Source organism: Felis catus, chromosome A3 (genome assembly GCF_018350175.1).
Source record: "Felis catus isolate Fca126 chromosome A3, F.catus_Fca126_mat1.0, whole genome shotgun sequence".
In the NCBI taxonomy this organism is placed as follows: Eukaryota; Metazoa; Chordata; class Mammalia; order Carnivora; family Felidae; genus Felis; species Felis catus.
Genome location: NC_058370.1, coordinates 128,613,836 through 128,631,599, shown reverse-complemented (window position 1 = coordinate 128,631,599; position 17,764 = coordinate 128,613,836). Strand labels below are relative to the sequence as shown.

General features: G+C 40.2%; 1 protein-coding gene across 11 annotated transcripts in view; it reads right to left on the bottom strand.

Annotated features, from left to right (window-relative positions):
* The window catches only part of NBAS (NBAS subunit of NRZ tethering complex), a 355,550-nt gene that overhangs the window by 296,990 nt on the left and 40,796 nt on the right, over window positions 1-17,764 (bottom strand). For 10 of the 11 annotated variants that reach the window (XM_045054925.1, XM_045054924.1, XM_045054917.1 and 7 more), the window contains 3 exons: window positions 10,978-11,111; window positions 8,445-8,578; window positions 6,589-6,687 (listed from right to left, as the gene is read on the bottom strand). In XM_045054925.1, the coding sequence (XP_044910860.1) occupies window positions 6,589-6,687; window positions 8,445-8,578; window positions 10,978-11,111 (367 nt within the window). Of the gene's footprint in view, window positions 1-6,588; window positions 6,688-8,444; window positions 8,579-10,977; window positions 11,112-17,764 lie in introns of those variants that run through there. The other variant, XM_045054926.1, reaches the window with a different exon arrangement.

The window sequence follows — 17,764 nt, the reverse complement described above, 5'->3', positions numbered from 1 at the left end:
ATAAATCAACACAGTGGAGAAGACCATAATGAAATGAACAAAGCAAAACAAACAAAACAAGAAAGTATTAAGATAGAAAATACGCTTCTTTTAAAAGGGGCAAGAAAAATAAAATAGAAATGTGAGGGACGAATAAGAACACAAAATAGAAGAAAAAAGGAAGAGAACAATCAAAACAAACTTAATTTTCCTTTCCACTCAGGCAATTAAAATTACTTATCCAAGAAACCCACAGAGGTAAAAGTATCATTCAGCAAAAGAGAATCTTATACTAGACATGGGGGCTTCTAGAAAAACGTACACTACACATTCTTTGCCTTCAGGTACCTGACATTCCAAGGGGTGACAGAGGATCCATTCACCAAAACAGAAAGAAAAATAAAACAAGAGGTGACTTATACATAAGTGGACATAGCAAGTCCATGTAAGAAAACAAATAGGCCCTCATTGCCTGTGGCCTGAACTGGGATATTATCAGCCGAGACTCACCCAGCCTCTAGCATCTCCCAACCGAACCAACATTCCTCCAACAAAGCTGATCATATGTTCTCGTCTCAGAAATCTGAGTTCCCTTAAGAAAAGCTGCCATTCAAGCTCCCAATTATCTGATCCCCAACTTGCCTTCCCAAGGCCCCACCTCCCATGGCGACCATCACCGCTCCTCCCCTGCCACACACGCCCTACAGTGGCAGCCAAACTACCCCACCTGCCATTTCCCCAAAGCGTACTGTGGCTTCCTTCCTCTGGTCACTGTTCACACCATCACTCTGTCTGGAATATCCACCATGCCCAGATTGTATCCATTCTCCAAAGCAACTGCGAGTGCTGCCTGCCACAGTCCTTCCTTGAAAGACCAGGGAAGTATCTCCTTCATCTGGATCCCCACATCACCATACCTGCACCTTTTTAAGGGCCCTAACATATACTGCATTCCAGTATACACACATACCCACATAATACATACACACGTACATATCTGTACGCACATTTAAGTAGAGAAAACGCATATTAGACATTAGAAGTATATGTATGTGTATATAACATACGCGTATATCATTTCCCTCAAGATCTTGAGGTCAGGACCGTCCTTCACCCCTCACATCTTCCACAACACCTAGTGGAGTGTGTTGCATGCAAGCCACAATAAAAAAGAGTAATGGAAAGCAAGCCAAAGATAAAACAGACTTCCTACCCTCAATCTTTGTAATGCAGACAACTCCTCTAACAGAATGCACTTTTCAATGGAGGACAGATTAAATTTTTATAAATGTATGTATGTGCTAAGAAAGGTATAATATAAAATTTTTATAAATGTATGTATGTGCTAAGAAAGGTATAATATAAAATTTTTATAAATGTATGTATGTGCTAAGAAAGGTAGAATATAAAATTTTTAAATGTATAGAGGTACCAAGAAAGGTATTAATACCTACGCTTGAAAACAACAAAATCAGGTTGAATAAAACAAAGGCCTTGAAAGAGCAAAACAGCAAAACCTGGCTTGAACATAATAAAATAAATAAAATAATAAAACACTGTATCCAAGAAGATGCAAACAAACAGGTCACCCTCAACAGAAATCAAACCAGCCAGCAGAGCATCGTGGGTATAATACACACACTGTCCAGGCTTGGCAAAATTCACAACGGAAAGCTGAGCGTGTCAAAGCAAAAACACATGCTTACCCCCCTTCTAGCGGCAAAATTTAAATTAACGTGAAGCTATGCAAGGAAAACACAGTATCTCAACTATAAAAACGTACATTAAGAGGCCACACTTCATATAAGTTGACAAGAATAAAATAAAAACAACACAATTTTCTTATTGTTGTAATGTGTTTATTTTATAATCAAAAGAAATGTTTTATGAAAGTGGCAGCAATTTGCAGCACATACAATTACATTCAGTTTTATAACAACGTAAAGACCGCTAACTGTGCATGTGGTCACTCAACCATATCCAAAATAAAAGTCTATTATTTCAGATTGGAAAATAATATGCTAAATACAATAAACAATTTTTTTAAATTCTTTAATTAACTAGACTTGCAACTGATTTTCCAATTTCTTAAGGAGACACCAAACCGACTCTTCAAGGCAAGAGCCACACAAACTAAAAGGAAGAAATTAATGGTATTATATCCACTCACTACTATCATTTCCTGAGTACCTACTATGTATCTAATCCTCAAAGCAACTAGTGACTCACTGAATACTCATTTCAATTCCTTTCTTCCCTTAAGAGAGATTCATAAAATAACTACAGAGAACTTCTAGAAAGGAGAAATACAACAACTGAAGCAAAAAACAGAATGCCTAGCTTAAAAAGAGGAGGCATATGGGACGCCTGGGTGGCTCAGCCAGGTAAGCCTCTGACTTCGGCTCAGGTCATGATCTCACAGTTCATGAGTTAAAGCCCTGTGGCAGGCTCAGTGCTGACAGCTCGGAGCCTGGAGCCTGCGTGGGATTCTGTGTCTCCCCCTCTCTCTCTGCCCCTCCCCCGCTTGTTCGTGTTCTCTCTCTCAAAAATAAACATGAAAAAAAAAAAAAAAGAGAGAAGCCATAGAATTAGTAAAAAGAAAAAAAAAAGATATATCAGAAAAGATTACCAGAACAGATTTTTCTTTATAAATAGGATATCATATGTATCATTAATTCATTGTATTTATAATATATCTCAAAAGTGCCTCAAACTACTTTCGTCATTAGTGTCCACGTTTATATGGAAAGAATTAAAACAGCCTCTTCTTTTTTTCAACAAATAATAAAGGAGAAAAAAAGAGTGAGAATAAAGGGGAGTCCAAGGAGACTCAACATCTAGAGAACAGACATTCCAGAGAGAAAAGAGAAAACACAGGGGAAGAAACAATCAAAGAAGTAAGTCAGCAAATTTTCCCAAAAGCGAATATTCAAACTGAAGGGTCAACACTGTGGGTATAACAAAACTACTCTAAGACATTACATGGTCAAGTTTCAGAACACTGTGGGAAAATAAAAAAGAATCTAAGTTTCCAGAGGGAAGGGTGTCAAAAAAAATAGAGAAAACAAAGAAAAAAGTGTATCAGAATTCTCAAGGGCAGCACTAGAAGCTAGACGACAATGGAGCAGTCTCTTCAAAATTCTAAAAGGAAAATTATTTCCAGCCTACAATTCTATCCAGGCACATTATCAATGAAGCATGAAGACAGAATAAAAGCCATTTTCAGACAGGCAAGGCCTGAAAAAATATACGCTTCCCATGGACTCTTCCTCAGGGAATTACAGAGTTTCACCAAAACAGTGAAATAGACCAAAAAAGAAAAAAAAAAAAAAAAACCATAGCATCCAGGAAACAGGTGATGTCACAAAAAATAATAACAATAATAATAACAAAAGCAATTCTCAGCATGATGATGAAGTGAAATTCTTAACAGAAGTTGTAAACCCAAATCAGAGCAGGTCAGAAAGTGCCGAGAAAAGACTACAAGAAGATGATACCTACAGAATATGATGTACTAAAAGGGGGTCTACACTAATGGGGGTGAGTTTAGGGTTAGGGCAAACAAACAAAAAAATTAACTACAAGAATACACACAGTTAAGAAGTTCCCAAACAGATCTTACTATAACCTACAAAGCCCCTCTATGATTTAGTACTCACCTCATCTCTTTCAGATCAGTATATTACTCTACTCACTCGGTCAGCTTCAGCCAAACTGGCCTCCTTGCTATTTCTAGAAAATGGCCAGTACACTTCCAACTCATTTTTCTTTGGCTATTCCTTCTGCACAGAACATTTTTCCCTCAGAGAGCCAGATAAGTAAATACCCTCACCCCTTACAGGTCTTTGCGCAAATGTCACTTTCTCAAGGAGGGTAATCAGTCAACCCGAATTAAAATTACAACCCGTGCCCTACTCCCCACCGCGTCATGGCCACTGTCCTCCATCCCTGTTGATCCTTTTCCCCATTGCACGTATCAGTTCCGCAAACACTGTACGTCCATTGTTTGTCGTCTGTCACCCCTTCTAGAAGTAAGTTCCACAAAGAACATACCAAGGTATATAACAGCACGTGGCACAGAACAGGAAATGAATGAAGATTTACTAAATGAATGAATGAGTGAATAAATGAGTCAACGAATATTTAAGGATGAAAAGGCAAGGACACAATACTACAGAAGGTTCTGGTCTCATCTGTGGATAGCATCTAACCATAAATTCATCCTACAAAATTAAATGCAATAGGAGAATAAGAGAATACTCGCTTTGTGTATGGGAGACAGACTGAGTTAAGAAAACCATACATGCATCTTCCATAAAGGGACATTCATAGATAAGGTGTAAAACTGAGAAATTAAGAAGTAACAACATAAGCATTTTATTTTTATGTATGACAACAGCCAAAGCTATCAAATAAAATAGCTACATAAAATAGCTCAAAGGAGTTATCTTTGGAAATAAATTGGGTGAAAGTTTTTAAAAATTATTTAACACTTCAAACCACACACAACTATAACTCGTTAAAGATAAATTGAAAAAAAATATGTTGGAAGAAGATACTCAATAGGCACATAATCCAAAGTTAATATCTAGATCACACTAAGAATGTCGAGACCAAATACCCAATAAAAATTAAGCAGTTATCTAAGAAAGCATTTTGTAGAGACAAAACATGAATGGCCAATAACCTGTAAAGGTGACCAACCTCATCAGTAATCAGGGAAATGAAAATTAAAACCACACAGTCAGAGGGGCAGCTGGGTGGCTGAGTCGGTTAGGTGTCCGAGTCTCGATCTTGGCTCAGGTCATGATCTCACAGTTCATGGGATCGAGCTCTATGTCGGGCTCTGTGCTGACAGCACGGAGCCTGCTTGGGATTCTCTTTCTGCCCCTCCCCCGCTGATATGCTCATGCTCTCTCTCTCTCAAAATAAACAAACTTAAAAAAAAACCCACAATGAGAGACTCTTTTATACCTACCAGCTCAGCAAATATTTAAAAGTCTGGTATCAAGAACGCTAAAAGAATATGAAACTACAGAAACTTTCATACACTGCCACTGTCCACTTGCAGAACCATTCCGAAAAACATTTGCATTGCCTAGTAAAGTTAAAGATGTACCTCCTCAACAACTCAGCAATTCCACTTCTACTTATATATCCTACAGAAACCCTTGCACGTATGTGTCAGAGGAATGCATAATCATTCTGGCCACAGTACAATTCTTATAACAAAAAAAAAAAAACTGGAAACAAAACAAATTTTCATCTACAGAGAATGAATAATTATGCTGCAATATATTCACAACATGAAATATCCTTTTTTTTTTTTTGACGTTTATTTTATTTTGAGAGAGAGCACACATAAGCGGGGGGGGGGGGGGGGGGGGGCAGAGAGGGAGGAGAAAGAGAATCCCAAGCAGGCTCCACGCTGACAGCACAGAGCCCAACACAGGGCTCGATTCCAAGAAACGTGAGATCATGACCTGAGCCAAAATCAAGAGCTGGACGCTTAACCGAATGAGCCACCCAGGTGCCCCCCATAACATGAAATACCGTACTGGTAGTTAAAACTGAATCTCAAAGTAAGACCTGTGTGTCTTCCTTATGATTCTATTTATATAAAGTCAAACAGCAAAACTAAATATGAGTAAGTGGTAAAACTATCAAGAAAACAAAAGACTGATCAACACAAAATTCAGGACAGTGGTTCTCTCTAGTGGGGAGGGGGTCAGGGAAGAGTACAAACTGGGCTCTGGTAGATGTGGGTTCCTTTGCAGTACGAACATTTCATAATATGATTCTAAACACAAAAGGTCAGACCTAGGACCAAACAGAATACAAAAAATGCATACCTTTTTTCATGCAAAAGACTTAAGTACAGAGAGGATCAGAGAGTTTAAGGACTTGCAAACAGACACAGACTCACTGTCAAAATTCAGAATTCAAGCTAGGTTTGCCTGATGCACAACTTGATATTCTTCCCATCTAGAAAACCAAAAAGTTTGCGTGGCTAACTTAAAAAATAGATGGAAATTTCATTCTCAAATAACAAAATTAAAGGAGAGAAATCACTGGAAGTAGAAAACGCCCAATATCCAAGTAACCCTCAATGTAGGTGGCCAATACATGGAGAAGTGTCATGTATGAAGAATGGGCGAGGGCTGTAGGAATGAGCTGTGCAGCAATGAGAACAGCTCGAACCTGCCGAGAAGGAGAGGAGGAGGGAAGGAATGTCTACTGAGACCTCTTGGGCAAGGGTACTTCACATGCACGGTTTGAGGAGTTCTCGCAACACGCTAGAGTTAAAAGTTAGGTGTATACTCATTTCACAGATGAGAAAAGTAAGACTAAGTAAGTGAAGAGAGAAGAAAGGCTTCCTCATTGAATATTCCCCTTGCCCCATCTGGCTCAGAGCTGCCCGCCAGATGAACAGAAATGCTCACACAACGATTACATACATATTACAGATATTTAAGATAACTATGCACGAGAGGAAGAAACAAAAAAGCCAAAATAATCAAAATGGACAATTTCTCCTCTCTGAAACAGTGCCAAGACGTCTACATCCACCTAATACTCTACCATATAAGAGAAGAAATGGTTACTTACCTGTGACCAGGATGGTAAATAGCTGTGTTGATTCCGTGAGGATAATGACTACTGAAGCTGAAACAGTGACTCTCTTGATAGCTCTGATTTGTTCCAACACTAAATTTAAGAAGGTAAATAAGAAATAAATACCAGTAAGGCACCGTGAGAGACCAAAAAATACCCACTGAAATGTCTACACTTAAAAGACAAACACCACCAGGGGCGCCTGGGTAGCTCAGTCGGTTGAGCATCCGACTTCGGCTCAGGTCATGATCTCACAATTTGTGAGTTTAAGCCCCGCGTCGGGCTCTGTGCTGACAGCTCAGAGCCTGGAGCCTGCTTCGGATTCAGTGTCTCCTTCTCTCTCTGCCCCTTCCCCGCTCATGCTCTGTCTCTCTCTGTCTCTCAAAAATGCATAAACATTTAAAAAATATTTTTTTAATAAAAAATAATAAATAAATTAATAAATAAATAAATAAATAAATAAATAAATAAGACACCACCAAATACAGCTGAGGATGTAAAACAACCAGAACTCAGATACATTACTTGTGGGAATATGAGTGATACAAAAACTCTGGGAAAAGGTCTAGAAGTTTCTTACAAAAATAAACTATATCTACCCTATGACTCAACAGTGCTGCTCAAAGATAGTGACCAAAGAGAAATGACAATGTATATCCACAAATAGTTAAATAAGAATGGTCACAACAGCTTTATTCACTGTGGCCCCAAACTGGAAATCAGAATTCCATCAAAAGAAGAGCGAATACACAAATCGTGAACGTTATGGTCTGAACGTCTGTGGACACCCCTGCCCACCACGGATTGACTGTCTGCGTCCCCCGGAACATTCGTAAGTTAAAACTCTCACACCAATATGATGGTATTTGGAAGTGGGGTGTTTGGGAATTAATTAATTAGGCATGAGGACAACACCCTCACAAAAGGAATCACTCTTCTTCCAAGAGGCCAGAGAGCTAGCTAGCTCTATTCCCACCACACGCAAACAGCGGTCTGCAAGCCAAAAGACCACAGCCCAACCATGCTGGTACCTAGAATAGAATTCTACCCTCAGGAAGTGTCAGCAGTAAATTTCTATTGTTGATAAGTCACCCAGTTATGGAACTCTGTTGTAACAAATCAAACTAAGACACATGAAATATTCATACAATGAAACACAATGTATTATAATAAAATGGAATAAACGGATACATGAAAAAATGCAAATAAATCTCAAAATATGCTAAATGAAGGAAGCCTTAGACAGAAGGGTGCATACTATGAGTCCATTAATGTGAATTACCAGAACAGGAAAAACTTATCTAGAAGAAAAAATAAAAAAAACAGCAGTTGCTCTAAGGGTGGGTGTAAACGGATTCACTGGGCAAGAGCATGAGGGAACTTTCTAGCATGATGGTAATGTTCTGCATCTTAATGGAGGTTTGAATTGCACAAGCACATGCATTTATCATAATTCATTGGCTGGTACACTTAAGATCTGTGCATTTCATTTCATCTGCAAATTTTACTTCACAAGAGAAAACTATAAGCAAATATTGAACTTTAATTAATGACATGATGTGGAGGTATTTAAGAATTAACTCTGAAATTAATTAACAAAGAACACTGATTAAATGGCTAAATAGAGGCATGGACAGAAATGTGATATAGCAAGTATAATACAATCCTCATTCTAGAATTTAAGTGACTGTATATGAATATTCACTATACAATTGTTTCAACCTTCCTATTATATTTGCAATTTTTCACAGTAAAATGCTGAAAGAAAAAAAACAAAACAAAAGCTGACACTAAGCCAGAGAAATAAACATTATGTCAAACCAGAGTTCCCAAATAAAGTATATTTTTACCTTACAAGGTAACTTTTAAGTTCTCCTCGGTAATTGATGACCAGGAGTTCTGCAGACCACTGTGCACTGGCTTTATATTCTAAAAATATCAACCCAGCAATGGCACAGCTCAAATCACCTGCTAAACTGGATGCCTGCAGAAAAGAGGTAAATTAAGTCACTAAAAAGATACCACACAGAAGTTAACATGTGTGCAGTTGGAAGACATCCCAGACATTGGCCCTGCCAGGTGCACATTAAGACAGCCCCAGAACTGATCTGTATACTAAAGAATCATGCAAATCAGAGTGCCTAGAACCAGACACACAACTCTAGACCTGCCCTCCCAATCCAAGGCTAGAAGCACACAATCCTCTTTGGATGAGAGATTCTCCTAGATTCGTGAATTTCTGTTCAGACTGTACTTCTATTGTGTGTATGGGGGGGGAGGGGATCAATGCCACAATTCAACTTCAAAGAACTCTAAGATACTTCAGATTCTGTGTCTCCCTCTCTCTCTGCCCCTCCCCCACTCATGCTCTGTCTCTCTCTGTCTCAGAAATAAACATTAAAAAAAAATTTTTCTTTAAATAACTCGGAGATACAGAACTCAGATATCACCTTCCAAATGTTGATTTGCATTGCCTGCAGGAAACAATGCTTCAAGAAAAAAGCCTCACTTCATTCCCATTTGCCCCATCAACAACTAAAAGGAAAAGGCTCTTAAAACACTCCTTCAATGGCAACCTTTTTCCATTAACTAAATATCAGGCTATATTGCTAAGGATTTGAAGGCGTGTGCACCCTAGGAAGCACACATAATAAAGTTTATCACCCTGAATGACTCCTCACTGTCTAGAACCACCAAGACTGTGACCACATGTGGCTGCTGAACACTCATACATGGCTAGTCCTAACTGAGATCGGCTACAAAAGTAAACATGAAATTTCAAAGCCTTGGTATCAAAGAAAGTATCTCGTTAATACTCTTTACATGGATTACATGCTGAAATAATATTTGTGATATACAGGATTAAATGTTAAATAAATTGCACCTGTTTTCTTTTACTCTTAATGCAGCTACTAGAAGATTTAAAATCACACATGCGATCATATATAAAGTTCACATGACTTTTCTATCAGATAGTGCTTAGTCCAGAAAACAGGGATCCAAACTTCCTAGTTTGATTCCCCAGGACTTCCATAATAGGAGCCTAACACATTTTTTCAAGTTTTTCCACTCACTATTTCTGAACAAAAACCATTCTCTATATCATAAGTTCTTATCCCCAGCTTCTCGTTAGAATTAGCTGAAAAACCTATAAACAGGGGCGCCTGGGTGGCTCAGTCGGTTGAGCGTCTGACTTCAGCTCAGGTCATGATCTCACTGTGAGTTCCACCATCAAGCTCTGTGCTGACAGCTCAGAGCCTGGAGCCTGCTTTGGATTCTGTGTCTCCCTCACCCACACCCTCCCCCGCTCACTCGTGCTCTCAAAAATAAACATTAAAAAATTAAAAAAAAAAACAAACCTATAAACAATATTAATTCCCAGAACCCACTCCCATCAATTAAATCAGAATTTTTATGGGTCGAGTCTAGAAAATCAAGTAATTTTTTGTTTTTCTTTTCCTTATAAAGCTTTTCTAAGATGCAGCCAGAGTTAGAAATGCTGTTGTACCTGTCTCTGTATCTTGGGTCATTCAAGGAAGAAGGACACAAAGTGAAAAGTGCTGCGTCCCTGAAATTGTTTCTCTTAGGAGCTGGATTGCCATGGCAACAGCCTGCCCCCCCCCCCGCCCCCAATTCAATTTTAGTTTTCCAAACTGTAAAGCGCAGATAATATCTGTCCAATCTACTCAAAGCATTCTTGTGAACATTAAATGAGAATATATGTCAAACTCATTAATAAAGTATAGAGCACTACACAAATACAAGTTATTACTACCAGTCATTTCTTCACTCTCCCTTTCAATTTCTATCCTTTTAGGATGACAGACGCAGTTCCTCTGAAAGCTGTTCCCTATTGCAGCAGCCCACTGACTGCTCTTCCCCCCTGGAACTTCTCAACAGCTTTCCATACCTCTGTTTAGCATTTACTTCCCACCATGGTTTTTTGGGGGGGTTGTTGTTGTTGTTTTAAGGTTTTTTTTTTTTAATGTACTTATTTTGAGAGAGAGATAACATGAGCAGGAGAGGGGCAGAGAGAAGGGAGACAGAGAATCCCCAGCAGCCTTCACACCATCAGCACAGAGCCCAATGTGGGGCTTGAACCCCCGTCAAAACCAAGAGTCAGACGCTCAACCGACTGAGCCACCGAGGCGCCCCACTTCCCACCATGTTTTGATGCCAATGGATTACCTCTGAACACCGCACTACAAGATACAAAGGAAAAATATTTCATGTACAGATATCTACCTACTAGATTCTGAATATCTTAAGTTCACAACTTACTCAGACTTACATTTCTATTTCCCCTCTTTCACATTCATTCAAGCACCTTCACATACTTGTTTGAATGCCTTTCATGTAATGAGCTTCCGGTTACATACATACCGGGGTAATAACAAAGAGTTCGCTTCCCATGAGATCAAACACCCTCACGGTTCCCGTACTTTCAGCGTAGGCCAGCAGGGTACAATCGTAACTCCATGCTACACGTCTCCACTGGGGTTTTGGGTCTTTTGGAACTATAATGAAAGGAAAAGAAGTGGTTGTAACAATGTGTTATACAGATAGTTTAGTTGCAGTAACTATAAATGTAAATTATTCAACTCTATTACATCCTCTCCCAAGGATTTCTAATGCTTCAGTTCAATCGAAGAGAACAGTTCCCAGAAAGCCACTTCAAGTAAGAGTGGGACATATGAACCAGAGCCAGCTCTGCCCCGCTTACTCCCGAAGGAAAGACTGTGACCCCAGTGGTCTAGTGAAGGCTGAGCATGCCCTGGTGTGGCAAAGGCCTGGGAACAGCGCACCTCAAAACACTCGCAAAGTTAAAATGGATCAAAAGCAGAGAGAGTGGGCAGAAAATAATTCCAATCCGGTGAGTTCCGCATCTCTAACAGCAAAAAATGAAAATTTCACCTGAAATCTTCTCAATATACCAAATACAGATACCAAGGAAATACAACGCAGTATTCTGCAGAAGAAATATACAGACGCATGTGTAATACACAGACACACAGATTAGGTAAATCAAGTACTATCCTGGATCAGTCATGCGATTATAATATTTTAATAACCAATCTTAACAATCTAACACCTGTACTTTTTCTGTTCTGAATTTTTCAGTACAATAATGAGGAAAAAAGCTGTCGGCTACAAAAAAACAAACAAGGGACAGTGAAACTCTCGACTCTGTTAGCTTTGTTTGAGGCTTTTGATGTTTTGTGGGCTTCAGTTGTCCCTCATTAGAATGCCAGCACTGAAGAGACAGGGCCACTGCCTTTTCCTTTACCAGCAGGGACTCCAGATGATTAGGGGACTGACAAGGTGACATCGAGAGTCAAGAGCAAAGAAAGCCCTGGACCTACGTGTCCTGCCTTCCCAAACAGTGAACACTTCACCAGCACACACTCACCGCCTCTCGGTCAGAGTTTGGACAGGGCCTCAGGACGGCCTCAGAAAGGCTTCCGAGAGGCACTGGCTTCTCTCTACTCCCCTAACAGGATCGCCCAGTTAAGGCTTCGCTGTCTCCTGCGGAGAGGCTCACAACAGCCCCCCCCCCCAAGTGGTCTCCTCCCTTCCATTTTCTCCCCAATCCTTCCTCAATACTCTCCAAAGAGACCTTTCTAAGGGAACAGATCCCACCCTGCAGCTGCATGGTTCTCCATTTCCAACAGAAGGAAGTCCAAACTCCTCCACATGCACCAACGGCCCCATACAAACAGCCCCGTCACAGCCTTCCAGTGTCCCCTCCTACCACGACCACCCTCCACATATCCGACGAGCCAACAACACAACTGGCAAAAAAGCAAACCACGCGCACTCGAGTCTCAGCCTTTTGTACACATTGCTACCTCTACCCAGAAGGTTCTTTTTTAGTTTTTTTTTAAACATTTATTAATTTTTGAGACAGAGACAGAGAGTGAACAGGGGAGGGGCAGAGAGAGAGAGAGGGCGACGCAGAATCGGAAGCAGGCTCCAGGCTCCGAGCCGTCAGCACAGAGCCCGACACGGGGCTCGAACTCACAGACCGCGAGATCATGACCGGAGCTGAAGTCGGCTGCTTAACCGACTGAGCCCCCCAGGCGCCCCAGAATGTTCTTCTTTAGTACTCCTCAAATGGTTCTCTTTTGTTACAGCCACCTGTGTTAACAAGTGGTTACCTCCTCCTTCCTGGACATTCTCCCAAACTGACTGCTCTCCTCTCTGTGCCCCAGATATGCTGTACAAAACTCCCCCATAGCATTGATCGCGTCGTATGATGTTGTCTCTGTGACTGATGCCCCCACCAGTTTCTGAACTCCATGAAATCACAGACAGTGTCCTACTCAACACTGCCATCCTGGGACCTGGAACAGAAAGTGATTACTTTCACTTTCTAATCTTCACTAGTAAGTGAAGACTACGTCTTTCAGAGAAGTCTGTATTAATAGGACAAGGTAACAGTAAGAGTTTAGCATCCTTCAAGGACTACCAATTAAACATGAATCACATAACTGAAGACTTCTTTCCACCTAAAAGAGATAACACAGAATTCAGACTTCCCTCTTATCTCTGTAATACCCATAATATATGTTCTTTATATGAGGAAAGTGTACCAGACATCAAGGAGTTTCTCTATTCATCAACAGGTAAAAAGCATACCAAAAAAAAAAAAAAAAAACAATCCAAGGGGGTCTTTGAATACAGGAGGGTCTAGTGGATTTATTAAAGACTAACAAAATACTACATACACTCTAGAAAAGCAACTTTTTTAATGATAATAAAATGAAGAAAAATATCAGTTCTCTGTCTTTATAAAGCTAAAAAAAATCCAAACTTGGAAGTAAACACAGGCACAAAATGATAAACACAATACAAGACCCACATGCACACAGATGCCACATAAACACCAGCAAGAGGACACTTTAATGCCCTGAAAAATATTCATGTGCTCAAGAAACACAGCAATATTTTTCCATTATTACTGTTTTACCTGTGATAACCGGGTTTTTTCCTCTTATTTCATTTTGCTAGGATAAACAGATTTATGCACCACATTCTGTTTCTGTCTAAAATAGGTTCCATCTAAAGGGGATTTGTTTTTACTATTACTTCTAGTTCTAGCCAGTAGCTCCAGAAAACTCCGCATGTGTTTTGACCCAGATAAAGACGTTTTCATTACAAAATAAGATTTCACATAACAATGTGAAAATAAAGGCTTTATCAACAGATGCTTCCAGCCGACTGTGTGGTTTTGGAGAGGAACCAACAGTCCAGATTTAAGTGTTAATGGGGTTGTCTGAAGGGTATTCAGAAAGGCTGCTGGTCAAGTTAACCAGCAGTCTGACAACCTCCACGTTCATGGTCAGACTGTTCATTCTTGCTCAGATCTTGCACCGGCTGCAGCCCCTTCAACCTGCCTGGGTGCCAAGTTCTTTCCCACCTTACGCTTTTGTCTGTGCTGTTTTCTCAGCCTGGAACCCTTTCCCTAAGCCCTCTCCTGGCTCCTTTTCATCTTTCAGGTCTCACTTTACGTACCGCTTCCCCAGGATGCATTCTCTGACCACCCTGGCTAAAGCAACCCAAGGCCCCATTATTCGCCACTGTCCACTGGTTTCATTTCCTCCACATATCTGATCCCAAACGATTATGCACATGTTTGTCTACTTTTTATCATCTGTCTATTCACTTAAACTATAAATTCCAAAATGCCTGGGCCTGGGTCCATCTTGTTCCAAACTGCCTCACCAGGGCCTAGCACACTGGTGGTAGCAATCAGCACTCAAGCGCTAACAGAGTACACGCTAATCCAGTGCTCAGCTGCCCGGATTAGAAACACAGGACAAGATTACGAGGTAAGGAACACTGGGTTCTCTTCTCAGTGCTGCCATAAAACCAAGGGGTGTGACCTTGGGGAGATCACCAAGGTGCCACTTGGTCATTTGCAAAATGAAGGGTTGAATGAACAATCTCTCCCGGACTCGCTCTGACTGCTAAATCGAGAACCAGTGAGCAAAAGCAAACTAGTGGGGCTATGAAGGCTTGGAGTCTTGAATGTTTGAAGTAAGTACTGGCAAAGACATGAGAAAAATCTTACAATCCTAGAATGAGAAAGGTCTAACCATGACGAGAAACTCTGATATTATACAGGGAAAACAAAAAAAAAAAAAAAAAAAAAAAAGGCAAATGTAGTCATATGAGAAAAAACAAAACACAACACCACCACCATAACAAATTTCAAAGGAAATCAATTGGGTGACAATATTTGTAACATATGTGACAAAGTATTAACATTCATACTATCAAGCCAATAAGAACAAGTAAGCTAAGGGTAATATAGGCAAAAGGGTATGATCTAACAATGCACAAAAAAATAAAAATAGCCACTTAACATATGCTCTACCTAATAACTAAAAAAAATGCAAATTGAAAATGAGATACTAATTTATCCTTTGCCAGTGAACCTAACAAATACTTCTTCAATAGGTACCATACGGTGCTGACAGCAGAGCAAAACAACTGGTTCCATCATACCTTTTTCATAGTTGTATATATAGGTGGAACCTTCTGGAAAGAATTACAGCAGTAGCTATTTGAGTACTACACCCAGACACAAACAGGATGTCTTTCCAGCGCTGGTGAAGAGGGATGGGGGAGAAGATGGGTAAGAAAAAGAGGAAGGAAACAAGTCACTGTAAACAACGTAAAGTTCTATCAAGAGGAGAACAGATGAATAAAATGTGATTCACATTCTTACAGGGGAAGACTGTGGCTATGCTGAAAAGACTGAAATGCATCTGTACGCACTGATTAGGAAAGACATCGATACAGTCAGAGGGAGAGCAAGCTGGGAACAAAGTCCACAATAGGATCTCGACTTGTTAATGACAAAGTCAACCCATCTATGTACAGGTTTACAGAAGCAGAGGTTTTATATTAAATCATTAATTAAGTCCCCGTGAGAAATGCAAATGGAAAAGAAACTTTACGTTCTCTGCCTCTGCACTGTTTGAATTTGTTACCTGTATGTACTGCTTTTGTAATAAAATAAACAGGGTAACTAGTTTCAGACTAGATCTCCCACCGTGAAAGAAAAATATGTCAAAGACCCGTTTCAGACGTTATCTACAGGCAGTGCAAGACTGTGACCCCAGGGAGAGGCTGCTTTCAGCCGGTAGGCACCTTCTGGACTAGGCACCTTCTAGACCGCCTTGTGTGAAGAGAGACCTCCAGCTGCACGTGCAAATCTCAAGGAACTGAGCAGATAAAGAATGGAGTCACAGAGCTACACGGGAGCTACAGAGCTGAAAACCACCTGCAAGGCAGCTTTCCAGAGGGAAGTGAGGGAGGCAGAGGAGGAGATTGAAAAATGTGCAGAGATGAGCCCTGGGTCTTTGGCCACACACACACACACATTCCACAGGGCCACACCGCCAAGGAGAAGGGGACTGACTATCGGCAAAAGCGACTTCCAGAGGTGGGAGAGGATTTGGAAATGTTTGAGTTCCACCTCATCAGAGTGGAGAGACGTTCATGAACACTCGGAGCTTTCATAAGACATCCCAGAAAGACTCCATAAAGTAGGACTAACCTAACCCCAAAATAAAAGCTATTCTAAACCTATGTTAGAAGACTTAAAAAAAAAAAAAAAAAAAAAAAAGCCTTAAAAAATTAAGCTGATTAACTACTTCCCAGAGCAAACCTCAATCCTCTAGTAGGGATGATAACAAGGCTCGCTAACTCAGCTCCATAATGTTGAGCATACAATCTAAAGTGCAGGAAAATATACACAATCATGGGAAAACCCAGCCAATAGAAACACGCCCAGAAATGCTACAAACTGAGGAATAAGCAGACAAGGACTTCAAACCAGCTATTATAGCATAGTTGGGAATTCAAAGAAAAACATAAACATAGGCAGTATATAGAGAATGTCGACAGAAACGTGATGGAAGCTACAAAATATCGAGATATCGAGCCAGGTTCTAGAAATACAAAAACACAAAAGACAGTGTGTGGGCCTGGGCTGTCATGGGGCCCACCAGGCCACCAGTGCACTGAGGGGACCTCAGCTCCTCACAACAGGCGAACTACTGCTTGGTACCAGAAGCTCTGGTTTACGGGATCTCAAAATCAGAAATAGGAGAAAAATCTCTTAACATAGTACAGCTCTAAAAAAAAAAAAAAAAAAAAAGTCTAATTCCTTGTGGTATTATTTAGGTCACTATTCAAGACAGGAAGAGAAGACTAGTATTTATGGCCTGGCAAACAGAGCCAAAACAAGTTGCAACCCACATTTAAAACATTCTCAAATGGCATATATTTTATAAGGCAATAATTGAAAAATATCAAAGTGGAACCAAACAGTTCCTATTTTCGTTTGCAGACTCTGCAATATGTAGTTTCAAAAATGCATTAACAACAATCTGGCTCCTTTTCTCCCGGCAGACACAGGAAATCTCATTTGGCATATGAGAGTTATTCCTATAAAGAAGAGTCAGATAATAAGCAAATGATCATTACCTCAAATTATATGAAATGGAAAGAAGCCATTAATGCAGCATTAAGGTCATAAATTCATACATTTGGAAGCCAACAAAATAAAACATTAGTTCGCAAAGCATTATTATCCCATCCATGCTGCCACATTAACTGTATGCACTAAAACCTCTAACAAATATTATAATTTGTGTGAAATACAGAGGGATAAGCTTCCTATTTTCATGTTAACTTGTAGATCTTTCAGTTTACCTACTGGTTAAGAGTGGGTGTCTAATGTCACAGCTCAAAAGGACCCTGCATGTCTGAATCACTCCAACATGCTGAACATGCTTCTCAGCAGCTCACCACGGGCCCCCCAAGCCCTCACCCAACAGAAGCACAGCACTGGGAAAATCATAATTGAATATCTATCCCTAAATTATCCTTCTGGGAACATCTTGATCCTTACGCATTACTTAAGCCAGGTCTGGTCTACTTTAATAAGCGCTGGTGAAGATTACTGAGACTAAATTCAGAAAATGCTAGTACTCCAAACTTTAGAAATGCACACACACCACTCTCCTTCTATTATTCTCAACAGGTTACTAAGCAAACAGGACCTCTTATCTACCCTTATTGTTTGTGGCATGTATACACATTTGTGTGCAGTAAGATTAAAAGCATGGTGGGGGCAGGGGACACCTGGATGGCT